This window comes from Carassius auratus, unplaced genomic scaffold (assembly GCF_003368295.1).
Source record: "Carassius auratus strain Wakin unplaced genomic scaffold, ASM336829v1 scaf_tig00010028, whole genome shotgun sequence".
Taxonomy (NCBI): domain Eukaryota; kingdom Metazoa; phylum Chordata; class Actinopteri; order Cypriniformes; family Cyprinidae; genus Carassius; species Carassius auratus.
In genome coordinates, this window is record NW_020524102.1 from 1 (window position 1) to 18,344 (window position 18,344).

Below are 18,344 nucleotides of genomic sequence, written 5' to 3' on the forward strand. Positions count from 1 at the left end.
AGCTATATCTCCCACCCCTATTGATCACCTTATGTTACCTTTTCCTACAGAAGTTGCCGAACACGTTAAACGTTATCGCACCAAATAGGGGAAAAACTAATTTACTCACTAGTGCACTTGAACGGCTTGTAGCTTTTAAATAAACAATGAAAAAGACGTTGGAAGCTTAAGAGTGGTTAATTTATAATTAATAATAGTCCAACTTTAGCTTTTTACTTTGGCTATTATATTTAGGCTTCAGAATATTTATTTTGGTCACATCTTATTTTCTGCAATAATCCAAAAGCCATTGGCCTTTTTTTTTTTTTTAGGGAACTATGGTGATGTTAAAAGAGTGGCTTACAAAACTAAGACTTTACCGCAGCACTCTGTACTGAAGCTGTTTGTCTTTTCAGCTGCCCTGAAGGCCCTATCTGAAGTACAACAATTCTCTGCCCTCCCGGATCATTGTGTACCGAGATGGAGTAGGAGACGGCATGCTGCAGAGCGTGGTGGACTATGAAGTCCCTCAAATCATGCAGTCCATCAAGACCATGGGGCAAGATTATGAGTGAGCCATACTTCATGTTGACATATTTACACTTTGGGAATGTTGAGTTCCCTTGGTTGTAATCATATTTACGTTTTTCATACAGGCCCAAGCTGACAGTAGTGGTGGTGAAAAAGCGAATCAGTTCCAGATTCTTTGCCCGGATTGGATGGCAAAATTGCCAACCCTCCTCCGGGGACAGTCATTGACAATGAAGTCACTCGTCCGGAGTGGTGCGTTATAGAGTCAATACATCGGGTGTCTAACATAAGTCACATGGTCTGGGGTGGGACCTTAACAAGTCTTAAAGTGTCTTCTTGCATTCAGTTGTTTTCCGATTTAAGATCATAAAAGTTTAAATGGAATAGCAAAAGTCTTGAATATCATAAAAAAAAAAAAAGATCAAGAATAAGATGATTAAACTAAAAGGCTATGATTTTAAATGTTTCAAAGTAAAAATGCAGTTTGCAAACTGAATACCATGGATTTATGCTAAGTGATTATTAATGTTGAATTAATACAGGGTTTACTTCAAAATATGTAGTCCTAGTGTGCTTTGGACATTTAAAATTTTACTCTATGCATAATTTTTTTTTTTTCTGGTTATTGGTATTTTGTTTGCACAATGGTCTCTTGCCATTTACAGGGTGTACACAGGTCCTCAAAAAATGTCCTAGTGTCTTAAAGTTTTCCTTATAAAAGGCCTTAAAATGTCTTAAAATCCAGATGTGAAGTAACTTAAAAAAGAATTTTACACACTACCGCTAAAATGTCTGCAGTCTACGGACCCAGCAACCATTTACAATTGTACAGACCAAAGATTTTTTACTTGCCCAGACAAAGCCTGATTAAAACTTAGGTGACAAAAATAACAGGTGAAGCATCAAAACCTGAGAATGATTCTGATTTTAAACAGTGATTGATGATGGATAGTGTATTTCTGGTATCAAGGTAATTGTACATTTTTGTTCAATAATATTAAGAAATTAAGTAGATAAGTTACATTTTACATATAATATTTACAGTTTTGTTATTTCATCAACTAAAATTATTCCAAACAAAGATCACAGAAATATTGCACATTCTACAATCCACACTGGGTGGTGGTGAATGATCAAGCGTTTTGAATGAATTGGGTTTAAAGCTGTAGTCGGTAACTTTTGACGCTCTAGCGGTTAATAAACAGAACTTTTTGCGTAAGAACATCGTAGCCGGAACGACTTCTCTCTGTTTATGTCTATGAAGAATCACAAAGGTACTGGGTTACTCCGCCGCAGTACCCCCGAGGCAATCTAAAATATAATATAATAGTCTTATTATAGGTGCACCCTAGTAATTCAGGACAAGCCAAAAACACGGTTTGGAAAATGGATTCATGGTGTACTCGCGTATTAAATACATTTTTTTAATCTTGAACACAAAAAATTGTTTTGGACCGCAGCTCTGATTGGTTGTTTCTTACCGGGAGCGATGGAGTTTCTGCAAATGGCAATAGGACCACTGGGAGGAGCCAGAGGAGCTTGATTTTTTTTCACAGATTATCTGTCTCATACTCTACTGTCAGGACATAATGACAGGTTTCACGAATACATTTTTACAAAAGTTACCTACTTCAGCTTTAATGACTCGATGACACACTCATTAACTTACAGCCACCTACTGGTGGTTTAGTATGTTTGAAATTATGAATAAATTGTTTACGCCACCTAAATTTTGGTGATGCAATGCGTTTGTGGGATCATTTTGAATGGAATATTGTCTGCTGATATGAAAAGTTTACTCTTATTACCAAAAAAAAAAACTTATGCCAGTGATATTTTTTCTTTTTACATTAGACACATTAAACATCACTTATATGCATGAAATGTGTATTTCCATCACAGGTTTAAGTAAACTTGATATAAGGTGGTATTAAAAGTTCTGAAATTTAATTTGTTCAGATATTTTGAAACCCTGATTTAATTCAGTGTAAACCCCTGTAGCTTCTCTCTGGGCAGCACTGTCATGGGAAGGAAAGATTAAGTACATTATTTAACACGTTCAATACAGATTATACTGATGTCTACACTACACAGACCTCTTTTTTTTGCATTCATTTAAACATCATTTAAGTAAAATCCAATATCGATCAACCTCTAATTCACAATGTCCACATTAAGTTATACATGTCTTGAGGTTTTAAAAGTATAACATTTGCTTTTAAAAACTCAACAGATACCTTAATAGCTATTTTGTATTTGTGAAATAATACAAACTGCTCACATTTATTCAGTGCTACATCTGCTTTCACTCAGGTATGATTTCTTCATAGTGAGTCAGGCTGTGCGCTTTGGTTGTGTCGCACCTACTCACTACAACGTGGTGTATGACAGCAGCGGCCTCAAACCAGATCACATGCAGAGACTCACCTACAAACTCTGCCACATGTACTACAACTGGCAGGTAATAACCAGTGTAGATCACTACATCATTATCACACTGCACTTATTGGTCTATAATAATCAGGGATGTGATTCTTCCGCATACACAACCCATGTGATTCACATAGATCAGAGGGTTTTTTTGGGGGGGGGGTTACTGCATGATAATTGGTGCCATCTGCTGGACAGTTCATAGCACTGAAATTATTAAAAAACACTAAATGGGAGCAGGATCAGCGCTGAAACTGTTTTTTTAAATGTGAACGGCGATAAAAATTTACGATTGGTAATGCCGTCATAAAATTCACACAGGTTGTGCTGTAATTATATAATACTACATGTCTGCTGTTACAGTACTATTTTTAGCTTTGATTCACTGGTTAGAGTCACTTTATTTTGCATTTGGGAACACATTCATCATTAAAAACGTTTATAAATCTGTTGTTGTTTACAAAAAAGTTTGTCACATATTCCTTCAGAAATAATTCTAAAATGCTGATTTGCTGCTCAAGAAGCATTTCTTATTTTCATAGTTAAAAACTTTTTGCTGCTTAATATTTTTGTGGAAACGATAGCACTCAAATATTTGTATTAAAGTAAAAAAAAAAAAAGAAAAGAGAAAAAAAATATTTTATTCATCATGCATGAAAGTGACAAATTGAGAAGACATTTAAAATGATTTTTGTTTTATAAATGCATTAACAAAATTTATTAATTAAACTTTATATTCATCAAAAAATCCTGAAAACTTAAGTGCATCATTTCCACAAAATACGAAGCAGCAAAATTATTTTCAACATTGATAATAATCAGAAATGTTTCTTGAGAGACAAACAAATTGTAATGATTTCTAAAAGATCATGTGACACTAAACTGGAGTAATGATGATGAAAATTGTGCTTTACATCACAGGAATTACATTACATTTTATAATGTATTAAAATTGAAAACTTTTTATTTGTAATATTTCACCTTATTTTGGGGGGTTTCTTTATTTTGAGCAAATAAATTCAGCCTTGATGAGCAGAAGATAGTTATTTCAAAATCATTAATGTAATATTTCCAAACTTGGCAGGTACTTCAGTATAATATTTTAGAATATTGTTGTCATTATTATAAATTGGTGATATCTTTTTTTTTTACAGGACAGTATGTATTTTACAATATAAGTTGTATTTTAATGTGCTAGAAATATATATATTTTAAATAATTTGTGCTGGGGGTGTGGTCAGATTTTCCTTTTTTGTCTCTAGCTGATCACATGCCTGAATAATGTGTTATCTCATCTTTGTGGTTCTTCTTTACCTTAAGGGTATCGTCCGAGTGCCAGCACCATGTCAGTACGCCCACAAGCTGGCCTTCCTGGTGGGTCAGAGCATTCACAAGGAGCCCAACATGAACCTGGATGACTTCTTGTACTACCTGTAATCATTGCAGTGATAAGTTGCAGGGTCTCAAAGAATGAGAGGGCCATTTTTATTAGTTTATTTACCAAGTCAATTGTGTTTTGGTGAAAAAGTGCACTGTCAGAAGAATTTTTGTTTATATTTTTAGGTATGGTGCTTTCAGAGAAAAGCAGGTACAAAGTTGTTTTCTGATTGTACTGGCAAATGCATATGGTCATTTCTATTTCTCTGTTCTTGTTCTGGTGTCTTGTAAAGATAAAGACCATGTATTTTTGTGTGTAAAGAGATGGTTCAAATTGCAGATTTCTTGGAATTTATGTTTTGAGGCCCTGATTTGTTCATGTAATTAAGTAAACTTTTATTTTCTGGTTTCCAATATAAAAGATGAACGGTTATGTCTGATTAATACCTTAAGTGTTCACATACTATATCATATGCATGTATGGTTTTCATGTTTGTCACAAAATTAAATGTTTCCACAGTTTATAACATTGCAGCTCTGATATATATATATATTTTTTAATTGAATTATTGATTATAGAATAAGTAAAGAAAGGCAAGGATACTACACCGGATCAGAAATGTTGGGAAGAGCGGAAGTTTTAAAAGCTGTCATTTAGTATTGTATTGATATATTGAAAGGGGATACATCAGTATTGATGCGAGAATAAAGCTCAAGCTTAACATGGCTTAATTAATTTGACAATAATTTAGTCCGCAGTGGGAAGAATTTGAGAAAACGTTGGCATTGTACGAGTTTACGGACATTTGAAAATGTAATAGAAAACTTGAAAATAATATTTTGACAGTTTATTGCGGGCAACCCAGTTTATTTCGTTGTCTCCATCTTTTATAATATCGCTAATTAAAATTAAAAAAAGTATTGCGAAGTTTAACGAATAACGTTAGCTGTTTGATAAAAGAGTAACTGCAGGTGGCGCATGAAGGCTCAAAAAGCCGACTCTACATCTTAATGCAGACAATGACACAAAGTAACCGCTTAAAAAATTTGAAAAGTGTTGTTTCTTGACAAGTTAATTAAACCCGTGTAATTAATATAACGGTTTAAAGTAGACTGCAGCTTTGTGAATGAAAATGATTCTAATTGGTCCATTCAGAAAAGTGCTGTAAAAAGTAACAGACATCACGTGACAAGGTCTTCTGTTGAGACGTCAGTTCTAAAACTTACACTTCAGTAATGACAATGAGAATTGTGATATCCATTTAATCGAAACATACCGCAAACAGTAAAGAGATATAAAAAAAATTAAATAATAAACTGACAACGCCATGCTGTTTTTATGGTTACTACCGCTCTGTTTCATGTAGCTACGCCCACGGTTTTCAAAGAGAAGTGAGCCGTCAGCTGGTGATAAGACGGTGAATTAAAGGATGGCAACCAAACAGACGCCAAACGCTTCGTAACTGGATGCCTATTTGAACGTAAACACCTTATTTATTAGCTTTTATCGATAAGTTACGAACCTAAAAGATGAATTGATGTATTTTCTCCGACATACATTAGTTTGTCGCGGTCTGGTCAGGACTTGCAATGGACTTTAACGCGCGCGGACCTCAAGGGACGTGAACAATCAACAGAAGATAATCGACATTTCAACGACATTGTTATGAGGGACCGGCTGGCTGATTTGAATGAGGCAAGTGATTGATTGATTAAAAACAAACCAATTAGACTTAATTCTTAACATTGAAAATAATATATTGATAGTGTTTTTACTTAAATACAAAATTTTACGTACATTAACACATATATGTCAGTAACATTCTTTGCTGGTTATGTCAAAGTTCCTTCTCATGCTCTTATCAGTTTAACGTTAGTAGTTTTTCTCCATGCTCGAGCAACGTGTATCTTTGTGGCTTGTTTTAGGGCAGGCAGAATGCCAGTGAAGATGGGGCTGTCTCTGTGTCCATGGAAAGAGATGGCTTCATGCAGGATTTTTTCAGAAAGGTAACGTTACAGTCATTCACCTGTATGAAAGGTGCTCCTCTTCTGTAATCCATGTATTGGTGATGGACCATACATAGGGATGCATTAAAATGCAGTAAAATTCTGACTACTACTCTTATTATGAAAATCTGATCATTATTTTCATGGGTGTTCATTACCAATAATTAGCTAATATTGTAAATCTAAAAGTGTTATTTTTAGGATTATTTGTATACTCTTAGTGGCTTTTAATTTTATATTTTGAGTTTTTATTTAAATATGTAACTTTATTTTTAGTAATTGATTTGCTTCTAATAACTTTATAATTATTTCCGTTTTTGTTTTAGGATTTTTAGTAGCCTACTTGAACTTGTTTTATTTTAGTTGACTGCCAGGTAATATTTTGTGTGATACTTGTGTTTCAGTTTATTTAAACTTTTTATTCCAGTTTGATTATTTTTTTTTAGGTTTTGAACACTGAACTCAGCACTTTTTAAATAAATACATAATTAAAAATAATAATAATAAAAAAAAATCTTAAATTGTACCACTAATGTTGGGCGTCAAAACATTTTAATGTAAAGTGAAATTTAATAACAAAACACGTTGTAACATGCATCCCTGGAAGTTCATGACTAGACGCAAACTAAAGTAAAACTACTCAAGCACTTCACTTTTCTTTATTTCAGGTGGGGGAGGTCAGAGGTGTCATTGACAAGATCTCCTCCCAGGTGAATGAGGTGAAAAAAAAACATAGTGGGATTCTCTCAGCCCCAAACCCTGATGAGAGTAAGTCACCCTTACTCAAAGACTGTGAAATCATAGCAAAGTGACAAGGTGGTGCATGTTAGCAGGTTGAATTGGTTTATGAACTATCACCATGGAGCCCTTGAGCGAGGCCCTTAACTCCAGGTCGCCCCTTTAAGATGTCCCTGTGTACTGTGTTTAATGGATAGTTCAGCATTCTCAAGTTACCACAGGGAGTCAAGTTTGGGCATGCAAGGAATTGTAGTTTTCCCATAACATTCTTAATTTTCAGTGTGTGTGTTGGGTTAGTTTTGCTGTTACTTGCAGGGCATGTGTAGGATATGAAGGCAGGAATGTGAGACTGAGATAAAGACATCAATGAGGGTGTGAGTGTTTCTGCTCATTTTTTCCCTTCTATTTCTCAAGTTGATAGTAAAATTTAACGATCTGTATGGGGATTGTACTAACAAATGTGTACTATTTCTCCTTTTTAAGAGTCACTTTTCATCCCTATACCTGCTTGCATTTTATATTTTCACATGTAATACCACAATATTTCTTCAACATGACACATAATGTAAAAGTGCTTTATAGGGTCACAGTTTTTCTGGAATGGTTGGTTGTCTGTAGAAAATAAAAATAAAGAAAAAATCATATTTTTATAGCTGATGGTTTATTTGTAGCCTAGTGTGCATTGGGTCGTATGTCAAATGAACATCAGTCCCTGAAATATCAGGAAGAAACCTCTATGTAATAGAATCGTTTAAATAAATGATATTTATATACAATATAGTGCAATATAAATATATTAACTGAAAGAAGTATCTTACCTTCACCAAGGCTGAATTTATTTAATCAAAAATACAGTAAAAACGGTCGTATAGAATATGGTGACATACCAATCAGCTAATCAACTCAAAACGACTGCAAAGATTTCAGGAGTTTACAAAATGATCTCTCAGTTTGGTTTACTAGTCTACACAATTATAGGGAAGACTGACACCCTTCACAAGGAGGGTAAGCCACAAACATTTATTGCCAAAGAAGCTGACTGTTCACAGAGTGCTGTATCTAAGCATGTTAACGGAAAGTTGAGTGAAAGGAAGTGTGGAAGAAAAAGATGTATAACCCACCATGTGAACCGCAACCTTATAAGGATTGTCAAGCAAAATTGGTTCAAGAATTTGAGTGAACTTCTCAAGGAATGGACTGAGGCTGGGGTCAATGCATCAAGATCCACCACACACAGAAGTGTGAAGGAATTTGGCTACAGTTGTCGTATTCCTCTCGTTAAGCCACTCCTGAACCACAGACAACATCAGAGGTGTCTTACCTGGGCTAAGGAGAAGAACTGGACTGTTGCCCAGTGGTCCAAATTTTAGATGAGAGCAAGTTTTGTATTTCATTTGGAAACCAAGGTCCTTGTGTCTGGAGGAAGGGTGGAGAAGCTCATAGCCCAAGTAGCTTGAAGTACAGTGTTAAGTTTCCACAGTCTTTGTTGATTTGGGGTGCAATTTCACGTGCTTGTGTTGGTCCATTGTGTTTTTTGTAAACCAAAGTCACGCCACCCGTTTACAAAGTTCTGGAGCACTTTATGCTTCCTTCTGCTTTTTGAAGATGCTGATTTCATTTTCCGGCAGGATTTGGCACCTGCCCACACTGCCAAAATCACCAAAAGTGGTTAAATGACCATGGTGTTGGTGTGCTTGACTGACCAGCAAACTAACCAGACCTGAACCCCAGAGAGAATCTATGTGGCATTGTCAAGAGGAAAATGAGAAACAAGAGCAAAAAATGCAGATGAGCTGAAGGCCACTTTCAAAGAAACCTGGGCTTCTATACCACCTCAACAGTGCCATAAACTGATCACCTCCATGCCACACTGACTTGAGGCAGTAATTAAAGCAAAAGGAGCCCCACCAAGTATTGAGTACATGTACAGGAAATTAACATACTTTCCAGAAGGCCATATGGTCTTATGAAGTACTCTAATTGGTTGGAGAGAGTGAATTGGTGGGTTTTTGATAAATGCGAGCCAAAATCATCACAATTAAAAGAACCAAAGACTTAAACTACTTCAGTCTGTGTTAGGGATGTCAACGATTAATCGATGATCGATTAATTGTCGATAAGAGATGCAATCGATTAAGGCTATCGATGGTCGGTTAACCGATTCAATGTTGGGCTGCGTGCGGCTCATGCGCACTCAACACGTGCGAGCGGCTGTGAGTGACGGTGACGATATATAAAAGCATCATCATTCATTCACAATGTACAAATTAAGCTTTTAATGTGATTTAAACTTTAAAGTACATTAAAATAGAAACAACATAAAAGTTCTTCAACATTAAATGCAATAGAAATGTAGTTACTAATCATTTCATCAGATAACTGTTTTATATCGTGCGCTTTGCAGGGCTGCGGGACACAGTGACAGGACAGGTAGTCTATTCATTCCTACAACTTGTTAATTCATTCCTACGAATTATTAATGTGGCAATTGTCCATGTTTCATTAATTTTGTTCCCTAAATAACCCATGATTTAAGTGAAATAAGGGAACAAATTAATAAATCGAACGAATTCTTAATTCATGAAATCTTTAATTTCCCTTCCCATGTTTACCACAGTAAGAGATGCGAAAACAGTTATTAAAAGCGAAAGATAATAAAATAAACCTGGGAAATTAGAGGGTTAGACTATGAAGATTTAGGAAAAGAAACAATGCCTAAATATACTGAATTTGTGGAAATTCGTGACCAACCGGCAAACCAGAACAAAGCCGCGTAAATGAAGACTATGGGGTCCAAAAGCTATTATTCCTCTAATAAACAAAGCTTTTATACCACACTGGTCATAATCAGATCTTATAATTTCTAAATAAATAATTGCTGGATTCAAAACAGCGATTAATAGGCGCTGTGACCGACACATTCCTGGAGCATTCACTGCTGTCACTAAACGGTGACGCCGAGCATCGTTCACAAGTTTCTGCATGGACCTGACTAGGGCACAGGTTCTAAGCCCTGGGACAAAATGGGATGCTTTAAGGAAAATGCCTACTAAGTAATAGGCCCAACATAAAAATAACAATTTGTTTTCATGTTTTTTTTTTTTTTTTAAATAGGCTATGCGAAATATATCCGATTTAAATAATTAAGATTAACGGATTTAAAACAGAAGTGTGGGCGCTCCATAAATTCACAAAAAAAAAAAAAAAAAAAAAAAAGGATGACAACGCATTCTGTTTGTTTGCTTTATTTAGAGCACAAATCTTCTGTTTTTATTATGAGTGTGCACAAATGAAAGTAAACACTTTTGCGGAAAATATATATTTTTTTAATGTCTCAGCTGTTTCGATCGCGCCGGAGCCTGCTGCACACGTATATTCTAGCGATTCAAACTTACATCGCAGTCTGTTCATTATCAAAATAAAATGTCAACTAAACATTAAAAGGTTACACTGGTCAGTTTAAATAGACCGTAGTATACCGGTCCACTCTGCTGTTATGCCAAGGACGTTTTTGCTCATATGAAGAGGATCATCTTTTCCGTCTATATGCGAATGCGTGTTAAGTACAAGCCTAGTTTACATTATAAATAATAGTTTAACATTCAAATACATTGCGAATATGGAAACATTTCGATTTGTGCCGAATGAGACATGAGCAATAACCTCCAAATAAATCTAGCCAAAGCCGCGCTCGCTCATCCTCGACTGCACGCATGCACTGTCACGATCTAATGCGCTGTATGCTGGATTTTTAAAAATCTGCATTTTCTAGGACAGAATCCAGCAGGATCAAATTAATGTGAGCAACTGTGTTTTGGTGCAGCAGCGCCGATGTAGTTCACTTAATGTGCAGCGCAGTCACACGCGCTCCACATTTCGGATAATTTTATTTTAAATACAATAATGTCAGTTGAAAACATTGCAATTGTGCTTTAAAATACAACAGCGAGCACCACAAAACCATTTAAAGAGGCGCGTTCAGCGTTCTCCGTGCGGGATTGGAAACTGTCAAAAGTAAAATGACCTCAAAAGTATGGCGCGCTCTCTTCATTTTATCAAATGATCATAATCGCATCTATTCATTTTATAATCCTGCTACTAGCATTTTATTCAGACTAAAACCTCTTTAATTCAAGTGAGAAAGCGTTTTGTGTGTGTGTGTGTGTGTGTGTGTGTGTGTGTGGCTTTTGCACATCCTGTCATACCGCTGACTGCGTGCCTGCAATAGACGCATTTTGCAGTAGGCTATTATGGTTAACGATTAATCGATTAATTGATCGTTAATTTAAACGACGATCGATCATGGAAATAATCGAAATTTGACATCCCTAGTCTGTGTGCATTTAATTTATTTAATACAAAAGTTTCACAATTTGAGTTAAATTACTGAAATAATGAACTTTTGCACAACATTCTAATTTGAGATGCACCTGTATGTTTTGAAAAGTGAAATATATTGAACATTTAATTGGAATCTTTTGTAACATGAATGTCTTTACCTATCCCTTTTTTTTTCAGTTTAATGCATCCTTGCTGAATAATATTATTTATTTCTCTTATTCTAAAATATGCCTTTTGCTTTCAGGGACAAAAGAAGAGCTGGAACAACTCACAATTGAAATCAAGAAAAATGCCAACTTTGTCCGGACCAGCCTCAAATGTGAGTTGGATGTTCTAGCAAAGATAACGGCACCAATGCACTTGGACAAAGAAATTAAGTTCCCATCTATTTTTCTCCTTAGCAATGCAACATAATCTACCTCCAGAAGAACAGATAAATCAAGCCTCAGTGGATGCACGCATTCAGAAAACACAGGTGTGAAATCTTTCTCTTCTTTTTCATCCAACTATCCAGTTTGATCATTTTAATCCCCAATTGATTTATTGCTCTTACTTTATCTTTTTTTTAGTACACTAACTTGTCACGCAAGTTTGTGGAGGTCATGACACAATATAATGAAGCCCAAATGTCCTTCAGAGAGAAAAGCAAAAGCAGGATTCAGAGACAGCTGGAGATCAGTAAGTCACACATGTTAATCTTTATACATTCACAAGCACATATGATACCTTAAAACTAGCCCTGTAAACCATTTACAGCTGACAAAAATTTCCACCTTAAAAGATTTTTTTTTTTCCAAAGGACTGTGCATATATATATATATATATATATATATATATATATATATATATATATATATATATATATATATATATATATATATATATATATATATATATATATATATATATATATATAATATATAAAACCACTTATTGTCTCTGAGAACTATTTTTGTTAGGGGTGAATGATATACAGTTGTGCGTATAAGTTTACATACCCCTTGCAGAGTGTGCTAAATGTTAATAATTGATACAAATAAGAGGGATCATGAAAATTGCATTTTTTTTTTTTTTTTTTTTAGTACTGTCCTGAATAAGCTATTTCACATAACCAATGTTTACATATACTTCACAAGACAAAATAATAATTGAATTTATAAAAATGACGCCATTCAAAAAGTTTACATAACCTTGAATCTTAATAATGTGTGTAATTTCCTGGATGTTCCATGAAGATGGATTTCAAAATCATAAAATGTTGAAAAGCGTTCAAATATGCAGAAGATGCTGGAAAACCAAAGACTGTGCTGGAGCTGGAGGATTTTTCTGAAGAGCAGCAGCAGCAGAACTGCTCAGGACCAACAAGGGACCCATGAGCAAATCACAAAATATAAAAAGTCATGAATCATCCAGGAAATTACACAGTATTTGTAAACATCTGTTGTGTGAAATGGCTTATATGGGAAAGTACTAAATAAAGAAAAACATGCAATTTTCACGATTCGTCTTATTTTGTTTCAATTATTAACATTTTGCACATTCTGCAAGGGGTATAAAAACTTACGAGCACAACTGTATTCGTATCAGATTAGTTCTCCGGCTGATCTTAGAGATTTTACAAATTTCCCAGATAGATGTTGGACATACTGTATTTTAGCTAAAATTGAGTATTTAATTGTGCAGCGTATTTCCTCTTTTTCATGTTTAAATTACTTTGCCTGTCATTCACTGCTTACTTAAAATTAAATGTCAAAAACACAGATTCATAGTTTATAATTTACTAACACAATTAAATGTAATCTCATAATAAATGTAAGTTTTTCATTGTTAAATTGTTCTTGATATTGCCAAATAATTTTTGTCCACATGGTTCCCCTCTTTTAACCGGACATGCTGCCATTTTAAATTTATTTTGGTGGTCAAACATGTAGTGCAGACTTCTGAGAAAAGTGCATGTGTGTGTGTGTGAAGTAGTCCCAGTGTGAGAGTATTAATGAGGTGCTTTCTGTGCTTTATGACACGTGAAACTGAGCGGGTCACCTGAGACTCTAAGGCAAGTGTTACCTGGGCAACAGGGCTCCAGAGATCCTGCTGTACCTCTGCACAGTAGGCCAGGCGCAGAATGCCATGTGATAGGATAATGAGTAATCAGTCATGTGACTGATGCGATTTGCATAAAGACCCGGTTACCTCAACTTTGCATTTTAAACCAGTTTCCATGAAAAGTTGTGTGATTTGTTTGGAGACATCAGTTGAAACTTGATTTCAGTGATGTGTATTTTATATTTATGATGTATGATGATATATTTTATGTATATGGTATTATTTTTCTTGGTTATAAGTATTAATTTAAGTGCCGGTCATTGCTCAGAGGTCATATTATATTGGTGTGTGTTTGTTTTTCCAGCAACCTTTACATTGATGGTTTCTGCCATTGTAATGTTCTCTCTCATTTTCCCAGCTGAATCAATATAGTCCCCAAGGCATACTTAACATGACCACACACACGCTTACAAGCATACTGTACACACATACACTTTTCCATGACACAAAGCCAAGCAATTATACAAATGGACTAGCCTATTAGCAATTGCTGGTCATCATTTCATGTTTACCCTTGACAAATTCACACACACGCTGCCATTTATCAAACAAATAATGGCCTAAACAGGATTGGCCAGTTTGTGAGAAGAGTGTTTCACTAATCTATTACACTCTGAATCTTGTAGCTGGAAGAATAACAACTAATGAGGAATTGGAAGAGATGCTGGAAACTGGAAACCCTTCTATTTTCACCTCCGATGTGAGTTTGCTTCATATAATGACTCTTTCCAGGAGGAAGAAATATTAAAATACTGCAGCTCTCATCCAGAGCCAGCTTTCTTTGGCTTCTCAGTTTTCTGTTTATGTGGCATGAAAATGAGAGCAACACATTTTTCAACAATTGGCACCCTCTGCTGGCTGTTTCTTTGCACTTTCTGTAATGATCTGTTTAAGCTTTAAAGGGATGGTTCACCCAAAAATGAAAATTCTGTCATTAATTACTCACCCTCATGACGTTCCAAACCCGTAAGTCCTCCGTTCATCTTCACAACTCAAATTAAGATATTTTTATGGAATCTGAGAGCTCTCTGACCCTCCTGTAGACACACCACAATCAAGGTCCAGAAACATAGCAAGGATATTGGTAAAATAATCTATGTGACATCAGTGATTCAACCGTAATTTTACCAAGCTTTTTGTGCAAAAAAAAAAATCAACAATTTGTGCCTCTCAGGGTCACCCTAGTGCCATTTTGGAGAATATCCACTGAATGCAAACAGTGTATGCTGTTCTGTGTCAGCTTTGTCATGCAGCGTAAGCACATGACAAAATAATTTCATTTTGGGTGATCTGTTCAATTGTTTTATTTTGTGTTGTCACTGTTTATAAGTTTCTAGTGTCTACTAAAAGATTTCCTGTGTTTTCAGATCATCTCTGACTCTCAGATAACTCGTCAGGCCCTTAATGAGATCGAGTCTAGACATAAAGATATCTTGCGGCTGGAGTCCAGCATTAAAGAGCTTCATGACATGTTTGTGGACATGGCCATGCTTGTTGAGACCCAGGTGCAGAAAACAGTAATAAGTGAGAGTTTGTTCACTTATTAGTTAACCTATACAGCATTAAGTCATGACCCGGTTCTTTTTATGTTGTACAGGGTGAGATGATTGACAACATTGAGAAGAATGTAAACAATGCAGTAGAGTACGTCGGCCAAGCTAAAGTGGAGACCAAGAAAGCTGTGCGGTACCAGACGCAAGCACGCAGGGTAAGAAAACAACCATGGCTGACCATAGTCTGTCACTAACTTATGCTAATCCGTCACTAACCATAGATGGCTTTCTATACATCAGATGTTTCAATTGATGCTTCAGAAATAATACAGGCCTTAATTAAATGAATATACATTTTATGAACACATTCAGCGTTATCAATTCACAATATGTGTTACAAGTACTTACAAAAACAAAATGCAATTAATTATAACACCTGCTTTTTGTCTTGTACAGAAACACATTATTCTTGCTCTTATTGTGTTGGTGGTGCTCGCTGTGGTCGCACTCATTGTTGGTTTATCTGTGGGCCTGTCTGTTAAAACCAATACTAACTCCGCCTCCTCCAGCTCCAATGCAGCCAACCCTTCCTAAGCATGGTTTCCAAGGTAACCCCCGGTGCCCAATCACTAACTTTTTCATCTACTATCACTTTGTCTCTAATTTAACCCAGTTTGAATAGAGTGACCGCTTTTAAGGAGAAATGATTTTAATGGGATCAAACAAAGATTCATGTATGTTCTAATCAATGCCAATTAACTTGCTTATAACCAGTAATGCCAATGTTTTTGCCAACAAAACAGAAAAACAAAGGTCTGTTTACATTTAGTAATTCATTTCATACACAGTGGATCTTCCTCTGTTGTTTTTTTATCTTTCTGTCATAGAAATTGGTCTGTGTTGCCATTTGTGGAGCCGTGTGCAGCATCATTCTTCTCATCATCATCCTCATTGGAGTATACAGCGATTAGTCACCTAGAGCAAAACTTTATTCTCTTTAACACTACTGTGCCTTTGAAAGAGAGAGAAGAATTAGTGTTTTTGTTTTGACTGAAATTTAAAATGTTCTACAGTAACTCAAAAACTGCTCTTCGGTTTCTTACCGGTGATTTGTGTAGAAGATGGCACGGATTTAAGGTCGAAGACTTTCCTTTTTGACATTGCTTTGCTACTTCACTACAGCAACCAAAGGTAGTTTTGTCTTTGAGTAATGTTTTGTAATAATACAATATGTAACATTTGGTACATTTATGCTTTGGGAGATCTGACTGACATTGTGGAGTTAAATAAAATCCATCAAAGTGCACTTTAGATATAACAAAAAATGCAGTTTGTATTCAGGAGTCACAAGTTAAATTCAGCTTTTACACAATGGTTTGACATTGTTTGATGTGACAGCTGGCTCCACACAATATGACGTCAGATTTGTGAACAATGTTACTAAACATCTTTTAGGCACTTAATGTTGTTCGTTTTTGTATCTTTCATATGACTGTGTCTTACAGGAAGGTAACCATTCAGTCAAATGCTCACAAAGTGTATTGTAAAATAAATGTGAGTTGCTCAAAGATGTCATTTGGTTTCTGTTTGTTACTGGTGAATGTTTATCACATATAATAGTGTTCAAAAGTGCATGTACAGAGAGACAGAAAGAGAGCAGTGGAAAGTAATATTTTAAGGAAGGATGCATTAAATGATTGAAAGTGGCAGTACGTATATTTTACATTGTTGCAAAAAATGTAAATAGTAAAATCTGTTTCAAATAAATGTTATGCTTTCTATTCATAAAATAAGTATAAACAAAATGTATCACAGATTCATCAAAACTATTAAACATTGGATAGTAAGAATTGTTTCTTGTGCAGCAAATCAGCATATTACAATGCATCTTTTTGTTCTATGGTATAAGCAAAATATCTGTGTTGATGATGACATCACTGTTACCATGAGAAACCACAAATACCATGAGTATTTGTGATGAGGCTGAAGCAGGTGCGTACATTGATGCTCATGGGATTTTACCCTGGACAGCAGCTGTGAAAATCTCCCTCAAACACACTCACATTATTAAGACAGTCTGGATACTGTTGGTGATATCCATATGCACTTACACTGTATGATGAGAGCTGAATAAATGCCTCTCATGACATGACACTTTTAGGACATCCTATCTCTGCTATTGAGTTGTGAGTGAGTGGGCAGAAGCACAGACATTATGTAACTGAAATGTTCCTGCCTCAGAGACAGTAAGAGAGCATCCACACACACACACACACACATGAGAGAGAGAGCCAGTGAGAAAGAAATAAATTAAAATCTCACCTGACCTGGTTAGGGTGAGTGAATAAAGAGATGAAGCTGAAGGGGAGACAGTGATTGTTTGTAACAGTGATGGGACAGTCAGTGCTTTTCTCTCACTCTGTGTGTGAGTCATTGTTTGGCTGAGCAGCAGTGTATGGAAACCACAGAGAAGGACAACAAGAAAACGTGAGTACGTGCATAGGTATGAATGAGGATTTGCATTTTTTTTTTTTTTTTTTACTTTATTTATTTATTTATTTGAGAGGTTGGGTTTCAACTGAATCCAAAAGTTTCCAGATCATTGTAAATTAAATTTATGTTTCTTGCATACTATTGATCGCTGCACATGACCTGGGCGAAGAATAGCCTATGGTCACAAATTAAGAATTCGTTCCCTGGTTTAGTAAATCGTGGCTATGTTTTACTAAAACGAGGAAACGAATAAACAAGTCTTTGGGACGAATTGTTCATTCATGGCCGCGTTAAGTGTGTTTTTGTGCGGGGCTTTGTATGTTCTGTCTCAACAAGGCCAAATTGTGTACCGCTACCAAAATTACTTCTGGAATACACATCTACACGTTTTACTCCAGGTGAATTAAAAAAAAATAATAATTGTAATTGTAAAAGAGCAATAACGTTAATGTTTTAGAGAACAGACAGGGTTTGATGATAAATGTCACAAACTGAACGAAATGGATTAAAATCATGAATTATTAGGAAGATCCAGAATCGGTTTAAAACTTTAAAAGAAAACATTTATAGCATTAGCATGTAGCCTACTTCCATGCTTTTACTGTGGAAAAGGACAGATGAAAAAAATCACACCGTGTGGTATTGATTTGCTGGCAGTGTTTCACTCAAAGAATAGCCTACATTTATTTGTTAATGGATTACATTGTGTCTTTATTTAATAATAATAAAAAAAAACTCATTCAAAAATTTTGAAATGCAAGAAATGTTCTTGTGCAGTAAATCAGCATAATAAAAATAATTTCTGAAGACTGATCCCACATGAAAAAATACTAAAGTCATTTGTAGTAACTT

General features: G+C 35.4%; 1 protein-coding gene and 1 pseudogene across 2 annotated transcripts; both read left to right on the top strand.

The window, feature by feature from the left end:
• Positions 1-406: 406 nt before the first annotated feature.
• On the top strand, positions 407-4,844 carry LOC113072743 (piwi-like protein 1; annotated as a pseudogene).
• An 878-nt stretch (positions 4,845-5,722) lies between these two features.
• On the top strand, positions 5,723-16,567 carry LOC113072742 (syntaxin-2-like). Of its 2 annotated transcripts, XM_026245707.1 has the most exons (12): positions 5,723-5,798; positions 5,881-6,013; positions 6,244-6,324; positions 6,993-7,092; positions 11,648-11,722; positions 11,805-11,878; positions 11,973-12,081; positions 14,133-14,206; positions 14,874-15,011; positions 15,104-15,214; positions 15,456-15,607; positions 15,887-16,567. In XM_026245707.1, the coding sequence occupies exons 2-11, from the start codon at positions 5,984-5,986 to the stop codon at positions 15,591-15,593; spliced, it is 930 nt and encodes a 309-aa protein (XP_026101492.1). In that variant the 5' UTR covers positions 5,723-5,798; positions 5,881-5,983; the 3' UTR covers positions 15,594-15,607; positions 15,887-16,567. The 2 variants fall into 2 exon arrangements, with proteins under 2 accessions (XP_026101492.1, XP_026101493.1); XM_026245708.1 differs by lacking the exon at positions 15,456-15,607.
• The last annotated feature ends 1,777 nt before the right edge of the window (positions 16,568-18,344 follow it).

What these genes read in the sequence shown, in the direction of transcription:
- LOC113072742 (XM_026245707.1), top strand. Translation starts at nt 5,984, where the DNA reads ATGAGGGACCGGCTGGCTGATTTGAATGAG. An exon ending in GGCTGGCTGATTTGAATGAG is followed by an intron (nt 6,014 to 6,243) that starts GCAAGTGATTGA and finishes GGCTTGTTTTAG; the next exon opens with GGCAGGCAGAATGCCAGTGA. An exon ending in AGCCCCAAACCCTGATGAGA is followed by an intron (nt 7,093 to 11,647) that starts GTAAGTCACCCT and finishes TTTTGCTTTCAG; the next exon opens with GGACAAAAGAAGAGCTGGAA.